Source organism: Bactrocera latifrons, unplaced genomic scaffold (genome assembly GCF_001853355.1).
Source record: "Bactrocera latifrons isolate USDA-ARS-PBARC rearing strain unplaced genomic scaffold, ASM185335v1 scaffold_11, whole genome shotgun sequence".
NCBI lineage: Eukaryota > Metazoa > Arthropoda > Insecta > Diptera > Tephritidae > Bactrocera > Bactrocera latifrons.
Window position 1 is genome coordinate 1381303 of NW_017534519.1, and position 18152 is coordinate 1399454.

Sequence of the window (18152 nt, forward strand, 5' to 3'; positions counted from 1 at the left end):
AAATTTAAAGCAAAACTCTTTTGGCCAATAGGCACTACTATTTCAATACTCGCAACTGTATATATGTGTATGTAAGTGTCATGAAGTCGGCGGAAGCGGATCTCTTCCTGGTAGTCAGCGAAGTTAGTCAAAACGCTGCSCAAAACTTGGCTGCAGCGRGTCGAGTTTTGCGAAATAACTTTGCTGACTGGCGCATTGTAAATCACTTTTGCAATTTAAATGCTGGCCGCGCAGCGCCGAGGAGGCTGAAGSGCACCACGCCTTGCTATCTGCAACTGCAAAATAAACAGTYAGACAACGTGCGATTCCAGCAATTGCGAATGCGTGAGTAGTTAGTGTAGTAGTAGTAGTTCAGCGGTGCTTAAAATTCGAACTCAACCGAAATAATTTCAAATGTAAACAGAGAAAATACAGAACTTCTATCGAGCTTGCACCCTCGTTGGTCACTAGACAGAGGATTGCTTAGAAAGAGCGGTGGACGATAAGAAATKGTTAACGAAAACTGTTGCTTTTGGGAGCACAGATTCATTAAARAAGAATCGAAAAAATAAAAAAATCGGCCATGTCGACCTTCGAACTTGTTCAGAGAGGAGGCTATATTTAGATCCACTCACTATGCACTCTAAATTTTAGGTGTGAAATCAAATTTCTGGTGCCGAAAAGTTCAGAATGTTGRAAAAGACCTTTGGAGGTAATTTYTTTCCCGAACAARTGATCTCGGTAAATACAAATTATTTAAAGAGRGTCTAGAACGCGTTGACGATAATCCACGTCCAGGACGGCCATTAAAATCAAGCGATGATCAACACTTCAGTAAAATAAAGCAACTGGTGCTTGAGAATCGACCATCAACAGTTAGAGATCTTACTTGCATCGTTGGAAAATCGGAAGGATCAGTGAAAAGCATTTTGAAAGATCACTTGGGTCAAGGAAGCGTGAAAGCACGATTGATTCTAAAATCACTAAATTTGTAGAAAAACAACGTTGCGTTATCGGCTGTGAAACAAGTCTTTCCGACTACCAAAATGTCATGAAGCGTCTTATTACTCCAAGACTAATGGATTTATTCTTACGACCAGAAACAGACGATCGTTCGGCCGCATATCGTGGCAAAGACGAGCCGAAGCCGAAAAACCAGGCCAAAGCAGGTCAAAAATCAAGGATATGTTGACAGTTTTTTTCGGTTACTAAGTTGCTGTGCACTACGAATTGCTTCCAAGCACTCAAACTGTCAACATAGATTTTGAAGTATAAAGAGTTTTACAGTTATGAACAAAATCTTACTATTTTTTGCCCACAGTGTAATAGATGACGCTTGTGTTGAAACACATCTCAAATTATATTATAAGTTATATGCATATGAATGTGTAACCCTAATTAAACAAACTAAATAATTTAAAAATAAAAAAGGTATTCTTTACCGCAAAATATTTAGCGCCACTTTAACCGCACGTAATTATGCAAGTGTTGCCTTGCCCTCAAAGGGACTTGATTTCAGATTAAGTTTAGGTAAATGTTTTAATTCAATTACATGGCACTTAAACTGTAAGCCAACAAGAGAAAACAAAAGCCAGACAAACAAACACCGCGATGAAAGAAAACTTTGTAAAAAACGCAAATTGGAAAAAACTTGCAAAAAAAGTTGGAAAAATCTGGTAATACTTGAGGGGCAGCTCGACTGCATTTCGACCGTTTGCCTTTGACCGTTCGCTTGAGCTTTTACGCCCTTAAGAACCTTAAGTTGAAAGCTTTTGCTTTTAAGAAAGCCGATGAAAAAATAACGACAATACAAACAGAACAAACGGAACGAATGAGAGGAGGGAGAATGCGAATAATGCTCAGAGTGGGGTTGAAGGAAAGTGGAGCGCGAAGACTACGTGCGTATGAAAACTGAAAAGTGCGAGCAAACAATATCGCCGACTTTTTGCGCGCGTAACTTTTCCTGTTTAGTTATTATACCAGTTTGATTGTAGTTTCCTCATTTCTCTTCTTCTTCTTCGTTTTTTGGTTGCAAGATAATTTTTGCTGTTTTACTTACTTCACATGCTAAAATAATTTTATTCTTAAGCTATTTTGTAGCTGCTTTTCAATTTATTGTTGTTGTGCACATATTTCAGCAAAAGTACCGTTAGAGTTTTGTGTGCGCACCACCGGGGCCAGGTTGGATTAATTTTAACTTTTCAGTTGTGATTCCCGTTGTATTTACCGCATTGCAAAGCGCCAAAGCAGAATGTCATATAAAGAAGAGCTACAAACACACACACACACACATATACAGGCAAACGTAACAAGGAAGGCCTGCGCGGAGGAAATGCTTGCACTCGTAACGCAAGCGGCAGCGGCGACAACCGCTCGACGGAAAGCGCCGGAAGGTGCAGCAATGTAAAGCCAGCGCCGGCGGAAGTGGTCCTTTGTGGATTATTATTATTGTTATGAACATTACTTAGTTTTGTTTACAGAAACACTAGCGCCAGTGTTTTGTTTGGCAGCGCGCTGAGACTGCGACCTTTATCTCTCTCCTTTAACATTTTTATTAACATTTGTTGCGCTGAAAATTTGAATTCCTTTTCAGTTTTTGCTCTTTAAATTGTAAGCTATGAAAATATATATTCATGGAAGTACATAAGTATTCTAAATCCTCTATTATTTTGCTTTCGCCAACTCTTAACTTTGCTCTGCATTAAATATGCGCAGTTGTTCTTGTTGTGCCGGCAATGTGCTTTTCGCGCAAGTTGACTTTTATGCATCTTGTCCCTTTGTTGCTATTTTTCTTTTCTTCAATTTTGCGAATCCGATTAGTTGTAATTATAGAGGTATAAACAAGAAAGCAGAGAAGTTACTAATATTTGAGGTACTCGATACTAATTTTCAAAATAATTGTCTCTGCAAATGGAAAAGAATCGCCGGAGCAACTGCAAACTATAACCATGATGGTGATAATCTTAATACATAGGTCTGGTAAAAGAGAGATAGAGTGAGTGAGAGAAGAAGATGTATGGAAGCAAGACGAGTTAACACCAAAAATCTCGGACCGGAATCTCAACAAACTCGATCCACTGCTGAAGCAGTTGGTGACTGATGAGTCACCTATGACAACGTCAAGTGAAAATGATGGATTTGTGAGGAGTCACGCTCAGAAGGTTGTACTACGTTCTTGGTGGGATTGGCAGGAAATCATCTACTATGCACAAAGAAACTCATCGATAGCGACTCAGCGTAAGCTGTTGTTGTTGTTGTTGTTATAGCGGCAGAAAACATTCTAAAAGACATTTCGAGGAATCGTGCCGAACTGACAGTCCTTGGCTGGATAAAAATCCCGGTCTTTTAGGAGTGCGAGCTCTTGGAGCTTGCCTGAGGGGTTTTGAGACATCCAACTTTTAGTCCAGACCCAAGTGATTTTTGATTATTTATGTTGAATGACTTTTTGGTGAAGAAAATGCTTCAAGGAAAGGTAATGACAATCAACTGTATCCTTGTATTTTACTGAGGGAGAGTTTTTTCTATGGGAAAACACAAATCACAGATTTCCTGTGAGGCATAATTTATTTATGTTGAAAAATATTCGAAACAACGTTGATAATAATTGACTCAGTACTCACCCTAACCAACACACACTTAGACGTTACTAATTGTTTCTTACTGAGACCACCTTTAATTACACATTACTCTTTCTGCCAGAGACTCACGTCTATTTCGAGTTTTTATTTTAAACAGCATACTCAAGTCACACACAACTGCACAAACAAATGAAGATGAAATTGCACTCACCTTTCGTCCTGTCTGCTCGAAACTGGGCAGGAAGGCGGCAAATGAACCCTCCAACATGTCGGGGTTACCGCAAACGGCATGCCCGGTGTCACAGTAGTAGGAGCACTTGCCGTGAAAGCACAAGTTCGACGAGGGCGAGACGAAGAAGGTCCGTAATAAATTGTCGTCGGCGACTTGATAAATTTCCGTTGTAATGTTCAGTAGGCGACCGGTGACGGGCATGGCGCGACGAAACCCCAAAATTCTGCGAATAAAAGACACATAACTGTACATTTGAAATAATAGCAACACACGCAAGTAAATGGCAAGAAACACATTAAGCGACGGTGTAATGGCAATAAAATGCAATGTACGATGAATAAGCGCTTGTTGTAATCGTTGTAATGGCAAATGGATGGTTGCTTGTTGGAGGAATTAAAAAAGATGTAGCAGCGGAGGCTACATGTGTTTTACTTTTGGTGGACATGAACTAAAAAATGGCATGCCATAAGGCTTGAGTTGAATTAATGTGCTACAAATACAAATAAAATGAATTAAATGTTTGCGAGAGTGTCTAGAGGATTGTAAAATTTAGAATAACGCTCTGTCTACAAGCGCGCACATGTAAGAAATTCCTCACCAAAAAGCGTACTTAAAAAGTGGAAAAATAATAGAAAGTAGGTGCAGCAAACTCGGTAGGTGACTACACATTCCGTTGTCCTTGCAGCTTCCTCTGTTATGCGCCGTTTTGGTTGCTATCGAGAAGGCAAAACAAAAAATTCGAAGAAATTAACGGGCAAGAAGGTGGTTGGAGGTGCCCATGCATACCCCTACTCGTTTACACTCCACTGGAGTACAAATACTTGTAAGAATTAAAGCGTAATTCATGTTCTCTTTGGGATTTTCAGCCACGGCAAAAATATTTTTTTTATCCGAGAAAACAAAAAACCAAGAATTTGTGTACTCAGTCTTCACTCGCCAAGATTCATGTTATTGTGTAAAGCTTTGGACAAAGGCGGCAACATTGTAATAAATTTGTGTTTTGACCAGTAAATTGCATTACTTTCGATTTTCTTTTTCGAGCAAAAGTTCTCCTTTATTCATTTAAGTTCATTTGAGATTTAAGAATTTTCAGGAATGAGAATTTTTACTCGCCTCTACATCCAATTCATAAATAAAAAGGATTTCGCAAGGATGAAAAACGAGTTCTTTTAAGCCGCATCTTTTTAATTACAGCCAGATAATGAATAATAATATGTATGAATGGGCAAGTGGAGAGTCCAAAATAAGAAAATGACTATAAAATGAATACCGGCTGAGCGAATGAGCTTGCGAAATGAGTGAACGAAATTTATACTCATGAATGATTATTTTAATTCAATGCTCTGAATACATATAAGGTGATATTGATATGAGTTTGCATGCATTTTCACTCTCTATATAAGCCTGGAAAACGGTGTTTGGTATATTTCGTGCCAGTTTCATCTGTTCTCTCACTCACCGATCCAAATGAAAAGCAGCGATTTCTGCATTGTGGCGCTCATAGTCCGTGAAATAGAAGTGGTTCGGCAGAGTTTGCTGTTCGCGGGGAAATCTGTAAAAAATTATAAGATTTGAAAGTATAATATGAATGTGTAGAGCAAAAAGAAAAAAAAACTAATACAAAATGTATGGATTAAACTGAATCTTTATATATAAATAAAATATCATTGAACCAGGTTGTTCAATAAGTTTACTCGTTCGATAAGAGAGGACACAAATTCAATATCGTGCAGTGATTAAGTTTTAATTTTTGGTAGGTGTAGTGCCAAAAGAAATTCACGAACGAATGTAAAAGTGTATAATGAGTGATTCACCTACAATTATAATAGTGGGAAGATGGGTTGCTGAGTTTAAACGTGGTCGTACTAGCCTTCAAGACAAAATACAGGATATGGTTTAGGAGATCATCGATTGACTGAGAGAGATTTAGTAGAGGCTCTATTCATCTCATACATCGCAGTGTGTGCCATATTTTAACTGAAATTTTGGGTTTCAGAAAGTTGTGTGCACAATGGGTGCCGCATTCGCTAACAATGAAACAAAAACACATTCGAGTGCGTCTTTCTTAGCAACATTTGGAACGTTTTAAAAGAGATAAAGTGGGGTTTGTGTGTCGATTCATGACTATGGTTGAGACTTGGGTCTACCATAATGACAAGAGGCTGAAAAGTGGTGTGAACCTGGTTGTTCGGCTAAGAATATTATGACATCAGTTTTTTAAGATGCGAGAGGAATTTTGTTTGTGGATTATTTGCAAACTGGTAACTCAATTAATTTAGAATATTATTGCAACCTTTTGGACCAGTTGAAGGAAAAAACGCGTGAAAAAAACACAATTTTCACAAGCAAAATATCTTTTTTATTTTTTTTATTTTTTGTATTTACGTTAATTTAAAACTGTAAATTCACTCACACTGTTGTATGCATAGATAATTTTTAAAGTCGCAGTATTTGCACAATATAAATAAGTTTAGCTAGTTTGATGGTCTTTAATTGCGTAAGAACACGATTTCAGTTTGCATAAAATTAATTTTTCCAAGCATTTAACAATATTTGCAGCACCGATAACAGTTTGCATATACGCGATTGCAAGAGCCAATAAAGTTGCGTCCATTTTCACTGTTGTGCGTGTCTATGCCGTTACATGCGTGATATTTATTGCGTTTTCCACTGACGGCTACCGCACGCACCTTGACATTGCCAATCACGTTATTAAAGGCAGTATTAATCTGCTACATTTGCATTTTGCCATGCGACACCACCCCCTTCTCCGCAATAACTCCATAACCGCTGCGACTTTTATTACTTACGCCGATTGCATGGCAAATGGAGCCGCCATAAATTGCTATCAGCCACGATTAAATATGTTTATTGTTGTCGTTGTCATTACACACAACACCAACAATTAACGACAGAAGTCACTCGCTGCTACCGTGGCGTATGAGTTATGCATGTGGCTGAGCGACTGACTGCGCATGCGCGTGTGGATTCTGCATATGAATTTTTGTTGAATGGCGGAAAGTCGTCGTAACTGGCAGCGGTGAGTACCGTTACGTGCAACAGCATATTTATGTGGCCACCAGCGACGCTTAAGTCTGCATGGTTGCAATGCTTGCAATATGGTCATTGGAATTCACAGTAATATTGCCGGCAATTTCACAATTCGTTGCCGCCGTCAACAGTTAATGCGAATTCCGTTGAATTGAAATTCTTTGTGATTGTTGATTGAAGTTAAGGCAAAATCATTTAATAGCCTTGTTAATATTAATTCGCCCTACGCTTAAACTGTTACTTACTTAATTGTGGCATATGTGGCACATGCAAATAGTGTAATTACCTCATTGGCTTCATCAGTGCTTTGATATCGCTGGGAAATTCTATAATCAATTTCAACTGCGTGCCGCCCTCCTTTTGCACTGTAAAGAGAGAAAGAATAATTGAAATGTAAATATGTGGTAACGGAGCACGTGACATTAAAATACATAAGAATAATACATGCATAAACAAAATCTGTAGCACAGCGGAATCACATAAGGGTCACACCCAGTGTGAAATTTAATAAAATCGATTTTTTTCATATTTCTATTATAAAAAAAATGTAAAAATAATATACTATCAAAAATAAGAGGTTAAAGCGATTATAAAGCCTACTCAAATTTAAAAAAAAATCTGAAATATTGATGTGAGACTTTTTCATTGAAAATTAGACGTTTTTTGATTATTATATCAATATAAAGAGAAAAAATTATATTTGAGGTAAAAAAATAGAATTAAATGTTTCGGTTAATACAAAATACGTTTATGTTTAATTAAGTAAAAGAAAATAATCTTTGCACATTATATAAATAAAAAAAAATCATAAACTTGGTTACTTTCATTTCTCACATAAATTTTTAGGTTATGTGAAAAATTGTGTAAACAAAATTTGTAGATCTCTCCATTATTTATTACAAGTCCATATAATTTTTTCTATGAAATTAGTTTTACTAGAAACCGAGAAACATTATTTTAATTCTTAAAAATTCAACCACGCCCTCTCGTTCCTTTTCTCGACTTCAGATGGCCTGTAAATTATATTTCCCGTAAAGTTTGTTATTTTATCTTTCGATTCCGCTGGGTTTTAACCATATATGATTTAGTTTGTTTCTAAAAATGATCTTCCGTTGTCTAATAATACTTGCTGAAATGTTAATTTAAAATGCATGCGCGAGGGGGCGTATACGTAACATTCCGAAATAATTTGTGATTTCAAATGTAACCCATACGCCCAGGCGTCCTACGCGAAAATGCTTTGAGTTGCATTTGATATTGCAAAAACCGTTTTAAAAAAATATTACCCAACCATCTCCTCACACTAAAACAGAAAATGGGGGTGCTATTAACTACAATAACCGCTTTCGAAAATTTAGCTTAGTTTATATAAATAAAGACTTACAATAATCTACCCCGAATAGAATGTAAGGGCGACTTAAAACAGTTTGGAGCTGCCGCAATTGATTATTAGTAAAATATATGCAATCACGCTTTATGTGCTACTTCCGCTTCCGCAACTCAAAGTTTAAGCTAACTAGGAAAGTGCGAATCATAGGAAAATGGATGAATCGTTAATTATGGAAGAGAGTGTTAGAAACTAGCTTGATGCACTGCACTCAGCCACACTCGATTCAAATGCGCGGGATGCACAGGAATGTAAGCAGCAGTCGTGGAAACCATAAGCAGTCCATTATTCGAATGTGGCAATAACAACACAAGTGTACCGGTAGCAGTAGCACACACAGTAATGTTGTTATTATTGTTGGGCACACTTCCTTTTTTAAGAGAAGTAGACGCCCGCTGAAGAGTGAAGGCGAAAGTTGCGTTTCCGCACCGCAAAGTCAGCCGTCGGAATGGGTGCTTCTTTTCCACCAGCCACTGCTGGTTCTTCCAACAAATGAGCACACCAACACGCTCACACTAGTAGCATGCAAGAGTAAAGCGTGAGCATGCAGTTTGCGATCGGAACACGAAACTTTTCGTATTCGACCTTTTCGTGTTGTTTTTCTGTGTGGAAATGCGCAATTATTCTGATCCCGAGTTGTTAACAGAAACCGAAAACAAAAAATCCATCCAAATTGTAACACAAACAGCAAACACAAACACAGTGCGAAACTGCAAATTTAACCACAGCATTCATGCTGACAGACAATAAAATGAGAGAAGCCATAGTTGTTTTTCGGTTGCGTTTCCGTTGAAAAGTTTTCAGTTGCTCTGCTCAAACACTCACACTCGCTTTCGCAGTTGTTTTGTGATGCTTTATTTTGCTTTTGTTTGCATTTTTTAACAGAATTCCTAAATAGTGTTGATGGCTCGGAGTTGTAGTAATAAAATTTGGTGAAATATTTGAAAATGGAAATATATATTGATACAAAGTGATAGAAAGATGCAGCTGAAAATGGCTTTTTAATTCTAGTAAAATGCAAATAAGGCCATTTCTCAATAAGTTGAAAGCTTAATTCACTTAAGGGCCTCACAATTATGTAATCTATCCAAAAATGATAATTTTAAAAATAATGATTTTTTTTTTTTTGTTTTAATTCGCAAGCACCAAGCAAAAGCCTCGCTTAGTTCATAGAGATAATTTCAATATCGCTGCCTCATGTAGCACGCAACAACATCATTCATGTACTTGTAGTTGCAACAACAAGTACTTCAAGTGGCAACAGTCAAGCCGCGTTGAATTAAGTTGAATCGAGTTTTACCATCAACTTTGTTTCAACTTTACTCACACATCCGCACAAAACGGCAGAATGCGCCTTTATGTTGTAAACAAAAGCAGCAATTGTTGCCACGCACACAAGCAACCGGAATAACAACACAATTAGTGCAATTATGTAGGTTGCATCTGCAATGCCATTCATACCCAAGTTACAGTGGCTGCCAGCGCTCCTCTGACTGCGATCTTACCTACACGGGAGTGCTGGGCGAGTCTAATGGAATGGTTGACGTGCATACATATGAGCGCGGCAGTGTCGAATGTAGCAGGTGAAGGAGGAAACACAATTTGTTTGGCTAATTGTTGAAGTTGCGTGACTTCATTCACATATTTTTGTACATTTCCATTTCGTTTGTTGTAGCGCACGTAAGAGCATTCATTTATATTTTAGTCATTCTATATTTGAAGAATACCGACCGGTCTTATTTTACAATAAATATACACACTGAAGACATGTTAATATTGAAGCACTGTAAAGATGCTTTAAAACTAATACATGCATTTGCTTCCACTAAAGCTCGTTGTGCACTCGAACACAAATGGGGGGTAAACTTACAGGGGCTTGAGTGTTTTTGGAAAATTTTACTGAAAATTTTATAACTATTTATCAAACAGAGGGTGAAACATAAATCACTTCTTTTTTCGTGATTTTTAAAATTATGAATTATTTAATTAAATTCATTTCTTTTCCATGTAGTATCATAGAAATAATTTATGGCGCAATATTTCGACCTTTTCTTAAGAAATACTGCCTATTTAAATCTCTGAAGAGAAAGTAAGACCCACCGCTAATATTTTGAGGAAATATGATATTAAAGTATATAGATATAGTATTCTGCACCAATAAAAGATAATTTATCCTTACGTCCTCACTTTTAAAATGTCTATGGGGTATACAACACCTACGATCCAGTTTTTCAGCAAATATCGCTCAAAGTTTTCAATTAAATCATTCTGCGTTTTCTGAAACGAATATTTTAGTCTTGAAACGAGCAAAATACAAATATAAAGCCTACTATCTACTTCAATTTCTTTTTTGAAATTGACTTGCTTGAGCTAAGACATATCTGATCAATTGAAAAGTCCCTTTCCTACCATAATAACACAATTATTTATTTTTTTCATTTATTTATTTTTTTAATTCATCATAGTTCCTTTCAATAGTGATGCACTGATTATAGGGAGCCCCCTTTTCAATACCATTTTTGTGGTACGATTGTCCGTTGCTTCAAAATTGGCTTTCAGTTTCGGCGATCATTTCTTCATACAATGAAAATTTCTTACCAGCGGCATTCTTTTGAATTCTGAGGACAGAAAATCAACACTGTTGGTCTGATCTGGAGAATAAGATGGATACGAAAGTAATTCGAACTAAACCCAATTCATGTTTGTTTGGCAACCTTTTCACTGATTTAAGGACACGGTGCATTGCTCTGCCAGCACTTTATTTTCTTTCAACTGCGACCTTCTTCAAATAGTCCAAGAACTCACTTTGCCAAGAGCATTCTCATACCCAAATATTCCAGATAGTTGATATCTTTAGAGTGCCTGATATCTCGAACAGCTTCACTTTATGGTCATCCAAAATTATTTTGTAGGTTTCTTATGTTCTTTTCGGTAAAAACATCTTTTGGAGTACACTGCGTTCACAAGTAATATTTTATCAACTTTTATTCAATTTATTCACATTAGCAAAAGTTATTATATTAAAAGTGATATAATGCACAAACTAATGATTCGAAAACAGTTAAATTAATACAAGCGCYTTTTTTTAATTGCAGTAGCGCCATCTAGTTATCAGAGCACTTGAATTGATTCATTTGGGATCAACTTAGGTGCGACAATTGAGGATATCGCAAGCAAAAATGCACTCTATGTCTTTTGGTTAACAGATCTACTTTTTTTGGGGTTTCCATATATTCACTGCAATGCATTTTAAACAAGGATGTTTGGAGGTAATTAATTTTCAAATTAACTAAAGCAGTTTGAGTGACACTTTAATACATTTTSATTTCTAATTATGCTATTTTATATTGCCTTAATAGCTTTCATCGGAGCAAGCGCAGTAATATTAAATTTACTTAAAAAGTAGTGTAAAGATTTGATTCCAGCGAATTAAACGCTTTCGTAGAGTGAAGTTGCATGAGTTACCAAAAAAGCCTATTTTTCTCTTAACAAGTTTCAAATTTGGTGTATGTACTCACCGACATGCTGCACCGGCAACTTGATCATATCATGTATCACTTCGTCCACAATCGTGTCGTTCTCCTTGTAGAGTTCACGCTTAGATATGTGCCACTGGAAACGTTCCAAATTTGTTGCATTTTTGCTGTAAAAAATTAAAAAAAAAAATATTAAATTTGGGTATGAAACACTTAAGTAAATATGCAAATAGAACTCAGATCCGACAGCATGAATTTCCATATCGACGATTTCGGCTTCAGAGATAGAAAATTGCATGTTTTGGCAAGTGAACTGCGGCCGTCAAAATGTGTGTTATCGCACTTGAATTTTTGTAAAATATTCTGTTTTCACCCCTGAACCCGGCTCCGTGAATTTTGCAGTAAAAGTTTGCAAGTACCCGCTTTCTGGCTGTTTAACAATAAGTGAAATCAGCTTTGTGTTCACAAAAAACGCGAGAGTAAATAGAATTCTGATTTCATTTCTGTGCCACTTTCAATGTTCACTCAGCGCCTACAAAGTTCAGCAGTTCAATGCTACACAATTTATGTTTCCGAACTTTTTGGTATTTAAATGCATGCTGCCTGCAAATAACTGTCGCTTTGTGTAGTCGGACTAGTTTACAGAAACTAATGAAAAAATAAACAAATTTTGCAAGAAGGTTGTTGAAAAGCTTATTGTAACTGATTTATGTATGCTAAAGAGCGCATTTTTCTTAAAACATATGGCTGTGCATATGTATGATGTACTTGAGAGGATGTGAATTACTTGGAGAAACTCTTAAAAGTGACTCATGCAGTTGAATTCTTGAATTGACCACTTTTTGGTAGTTAAGTCATGTCTGAAACTCTCTCCCATCTCCTCTCAGCATTGTCAATGACCTGAGTATCCTCGAAAATCAACAATAACCATATAACAGGAATAATGCGTTCATTCCAGAGAAAGGCTTAGCTGGGACTCTGCGGACTCCTCACACACAACGAGTAGTTAAGCTACGAAGGTGATGTAAGAAGGAAGGTAAAACTTAAATATTTGGCTTTATGAACACTAAGGGACTGTTTAGCTCGCATAACAACCATCTGACGTTTGTCATTGTCCAATAACGGCATGTAAGAATACAAATTGTGAAACACAAACTATTTATAGAATGCACACCAGTAATTGAAAGTTCGTTTCATCACCTAAAGAAGCCTCCTGGCAGTTAATTCCACGTCGAAACTTTTACTTTACATTTTAAGGATAATATGAGCAAAACGTTTTAGTTTATAAAGCCTGAAAGCGGAAGTAACAGATGTGTCAATCTTCATCCAGAATATGGTAGAGCTAAATAGAGGGTCTGATCGGTTTTGTGGCAGAACATGTATTCAAGGACATATTTCAGATTTACCATACTCCTATAAAAAATATGGCAACTACGGAAAGTCAAAACTAAAAAGAAAAAAGCCATAATCCCAGAAACGAATAAATGTTCCTGCTGGGACTCTTCTTAACTTGGTCAACGATTATCATATGTTCAAGTATGTAGATTCCGCTGTTGGCTGCATTCCAGCCAAATGCATTTTGGCATAGTTTTCCTGCAATTTGCCCCTAATGATATGCAAACAAGCAGCTGCAGCAGCAATGGCAACGACGACGGCGACGGCAACAACAACGGCAGCCACGTTGCCACCAGGCGCATCCAAATGAACGAAGAACGGAACATAGGAAGTCGAAATATGAGTACGGAACTATTCGTAAGTATGTGAGCGGTATGACGCCTCACTAGCTTAGTTGCAGCAAAGTGCCAGATAACAAGCGGGGTGAAGGTGCATGCGAAACTTGTACAGTTTCTTCGAAATTTGCGTAAAAAAGTTTCGACTACTGCTAGTGAATTGGATAAATAAGAATTGGGATAAGTTGCACGACGATGCCATAAGGAGCTCCTTTGGGTTGTACTTATGAGTGCTGCAGTGGAATACGCGTGCAAGCGCATGTGTGGGTATCTTGTAAAAATCGAAACGAGCGAAAACATTAAAGTGTTCACATGTATTTGTGTATGTATGGGTATGCACATATCTCAGCCACTCAACTGTTCAATGTAGCATACGCGCTTTTGTCAGCATTCATTTAGCATTTGCTTGTCGCTAGTGCACTTGGGAATGCGCCGTGGCGTATGAGTGATGCTCGCTTTGAGGCTCACAGCTGACTAACAAAGCTCATTTGTGTTTATAAAGTTGTGTTAAAGCTCAATACGCTGATGGAGGTGATTGATTAAACATGCTTTGATTGAATTCAAATTGCATTTTTCCAGTCGATTTTTCCTCGCTTTCAGACGCTTTTATAAGGCGTTTATGTGAAGTGACAAATTTTAGTGCTAATAAAGAGAAATAACAGCACAATGGCTGTGCAATTAGTGTGGATCATAGCCTAACATTTCTATCTTTATGTCATTTAATCAGTTAAAACTTCATGTTGTTAGTTAAATGCATTTTCGCTCTGTTTTACGCTGCTTGTGCCCTTCACATTTGCATTTTTTCTATTCAATAAAAAACGTGTAACTGTGCAACTACTCCAAGGCACCGTGAGCACGCTTTGTAGAAGTTAAATAAATGGCATGATAGTGGCCTCGTTTGATTAGTGTTCGCGTGTAGTTTGAAACAAACTTCTGCACCAAGTTTACAATCCGTTTTACTTTTTGATAAATCGTAAAATTTCTAAGCATACTAGAATATTGTACAAAAAGTTGCAATATGGGTTCAAGAAAAGAAATATGTATTTATTAACGAAGACACCACTTGTGTAAAAAAAAATTTAAACTGTAAATTTGGATAAATGTATTTTCGATGGAGGACTTTTAGCACTTCACACTCCATTTCTGACTTTTCTAGCACATAAGCACGGTTTTAAATTAATTGGGGTTCAATATACTGTACGCAACGCTTCGATTTTGAGTTCATCTGAGCAACAATGGAGTATTAATATTATAAAAAGTGGTTCCTTTACAACTTTCAGTCGCTTTTCTTTCTCCATTTCACTTCTGTTAATGCCATTTGAATTGTCATACATACATTTCGTTATATTAACCGTGAAACAACGTATCAACAAACAAATCGAAAATGAGTTTTTTTATTGCTTGCGCTTCACAACATCACATTAAATATATGTGGCATGAAATTTTCAACTTCCTTTGTCAGTTATAATCAATTTATAACCCATATATAAGTAATATATAACCCAAATATAACCATTTTATAACCAATACATAACAATTTTATAACCAAAACTCAAATTTTATTTTAATATTAGTGGTTTCAATTATATCGTTTTTCCTTCGACTGTAAACTGACTGAAAAATGATGTTACGTTATTTCGCATTTTAGGTGACGATATACGAGTACATACTATATACCCTAAAACGAGTCTTAACTGAAGAGTGTGAAGGCAATAATAACAAATACTAAAAATCACAGCAATCAATAGATAGATGAGTATAAAAATTAGAGCTTTAGTATTCACAATCGCTTTTGGGTAGCATTTCAAATAATTCCCGAAATCCAACATAAGTCAGGAAATATAAAAGAAACCATCAAAAGCAAAATCTCCCTTACTATTAATTTTATAATATTTTATTAATTTCTTTCTTCATTACTTATTAGAAAGCCAATTGTATTTCAGCGCGCACAGCTTCTCAAATTCAACCGTTATATGTAAATCAACTCAATGTACGCCGAGGGCCGCACGAAATGCGTTGCGTGAGGAATTCGAAAGATTTGACGTTGTAAACGCTTTTCTAATTTATGCACGAAAACGCTATGAAAAATAAATCCTTTTGTAATTGAGTCACGTAAATTAAATGCGCAACATTCTTGTAGATCTGAAGTATTGCACGCGTTGGCGTTGGCATCGCACACCAACACACACACTGATTTTCCTTTCAGTTTCTAATTTTGCACTTTCACTACCAATTCGCCCCCCACTATGAATGTGTCAATGTCACAAATGCTCACTTACGTACATACCTACCCATACACAGGTCTATATGTATGTATGACTGTATATGAAGGCAACATGGCATCACTGCCACTGGTGAATGAGAGCACGCGCCGAGTAAAAATGGGCAAAAGCAAATTAGCTTAGTGTATAAAACGATTTGAAATAACCCGCTGAGCGCCTTTCGCCATCAACTACGTGTCCGCTATGCCGCTGGGAGTGGCGAAGGTGCCGCCGTTTGTGCCACAACAAATACCGTTATAGCGTGGTTGCTTGTGACTGCAGCAGCTTCAGCAGCATGGCAGATTAAAATCAGTTTGTTGCAAGTTAAATAAAATCTTTCAGAAATTTTATGCAGAATTAAAGCTTTTTTCATAGAGACTATGGTGGGGGTGTGGATTGTAAATATTAAAAATTCATTACAAAATCTAATTTTGTTTCATTCAGTTCTGCATGGAGGTGTACTATTAGTCAGTTTAGTCATCAGCCTGGCGTTCTTTATATTCTTTGAAGACTTCGGGTATTGAAAAGGACTAAAATAGAACTGGATTATAGAATAAGAATACAATAACTTAAAGTCAAAGCATGATCTCTCGGAAAAACCTCGCTAAATTTAATATGATTCTCCTATATAAATTATTATTGTTATGTACAAGGCTGTAATCGGCAACTCTTATACCCCAATTGTAAGAATTCCCTTCACTTTATGGTGAATAGACATTGAAATTCTTTCAAAAAGGAAATTACTAAACAGCTGATGTCCTAAATAACTGTACAAAGTTCATTAAGACACCAACACAATGCAAATAGCTACAAAATGGTCAACACAAAACTTTCCGCTTCCTATTCAGCGAGCAGAAACGCACAAAGATGTCTTGAATAGAGCGCTAGATAGGCAGTCAAAAAGTCGTGAAAGAGTTGTTATGATAACAAAAGAGCTGACAAACTTTACGCAATAAGCAGCCAATGCAGGCAGCGACCACAACGTCAACAACATGAAAATTTAAGCACCGTTTTGGCTTTCGCAGATTCTGCTGCGATCGAAGCTGTAAGGGACGTTTAATATAACAGCTTTTGACGGCATAATAATAGCAGCTGTCAAGGCAACTATGTGAAGTGCTGCATAATAAAGACGGCGTGGCATTAAACCAAAGCTTAGTGACATTCGCGAACAAACGCCGGCAGGGATCAGAAAAATCCAAGCTCAGCTCTACCTTGCTGGAATAATTAAAAGTTAAAAATGTATAAATAATTGTTAAGGTTGAGCGCAGCATTTTTAATAAAGCTTAAAGCCTTGCGCAGGTATGCTTATGCAATACGGCATAGTTATGTAATACTGTAATAGCAAACAAGCACTAAAGCATATTTTTAATATTATCTATCTCAGGACATAAGCCAATATTTCCTTACTCAAGTTGAGAAAGTAGGGAGAGGAATAGCGCGAGCGAAGCTGAAACTTGAAAAACTATCGCTCAATGTCGCTCAGTGTGGAAGTGTGGAGAATACTGAATATTTGGAGAACTTTAAATAAGTAAAAGGAAGGAAAAAGATTCAAAGGAGGACTAGTGTTGTAGCGGTTTAACCCAAGTACTCTACTCGGCTCAGATCATCTCATATTTCTAAGTAACTTATTCATTTTGACCGACATAACGATTTTTTTGGAACCTTTAAGCCCTATCAGATTTGTGGATCACTTTTAAAAGACTATATCTCAAATTATTAGAATTTTTTTCACTTTTCAACGTCATTAGTACTACTACTGTAACAAATTGAGGTGTCATCTTTCTAGTAACGGGTTTTTACAAACAACGCTACAAAAGTGGAGCGTCCTATCAGATCGAAAATTGAGCATCTGTGAGAAAATAGTATCGAGAATATTCCTGCTCCTGAGGAAGGCTCAAATCAATCTCTCACACGTCGTTCTCATTCGTTTGGCATCTCTGTGATGGCGTTGTGCCGAATTTTGCGAAAACATGTGAGCCTACATCCTTACAAGATCAAATTGACGCAAGAACTGAAGCCGCTTGACCATCAGAATCGTCGTACGTTCGTGAATTGGACTGAGCACCAACTTCAAAATGATCCAAAAATCGTCTTTAGCAATGAGGCTCATTTCTGACTGAATGGATTCGTCAATAAGCAAAATATGCATCATTGCTCAGGCAGCAATCCACACGTACTCCATGAGTAACCATTGCATGCCGGAAAATGATAACCGAATATGTTTGCTCAGAATTGGATAATATGGACATGGATAATTTGTGGTTCCAATAGGATGGCACCACAAGTCACACAGCGAATGTCACAACTGATTTATTGAGAACCAAGTTTGGTGAACGTCGTTAGACTATTTCCAGTGGAACTGCTTCCTAATGCAGTTGAAAACACAAGTGACTTATATTCTATAGTATACACCCAAGTCGACTTCTTCTGACTCTTAAGAGGGAACAGTTTCTGATCA

General features: G+C 37.0%; 1 protein-coding gene across 3 annotated transcripts in view; it reads right to left on the bottom strand.

Moving 5' to 3' along the window:
- Positions 1-18152, bottom strand: part of LOC108972910 — a 136521-nt gene that overhangs the window by 12844 nt on the left and 105525 nt on the right. For all 3 annotated transcript variants that reach the window (XM_018939806.1, XM_018939822.1, XM_018939814.1), the window contains 4 exons: positions 11746-11870; positions 7127-7205; positions 5249-5341; positions 3769-4012 (listed from right to left, as the gene is read on the bottom strand). In XM_018939806.1, the coding sequence (XP_018795351.1) occupies positions 3769-4012; positions 5249-5341; positions 7127-7205; positions 11746-11870 (541 nt within the window). The remainder of the gene's footprint in view (positions 1-3768; positions 4013-5248; positions 5342-7126; positions 7206-11745; positions 11871-18152) is intronic.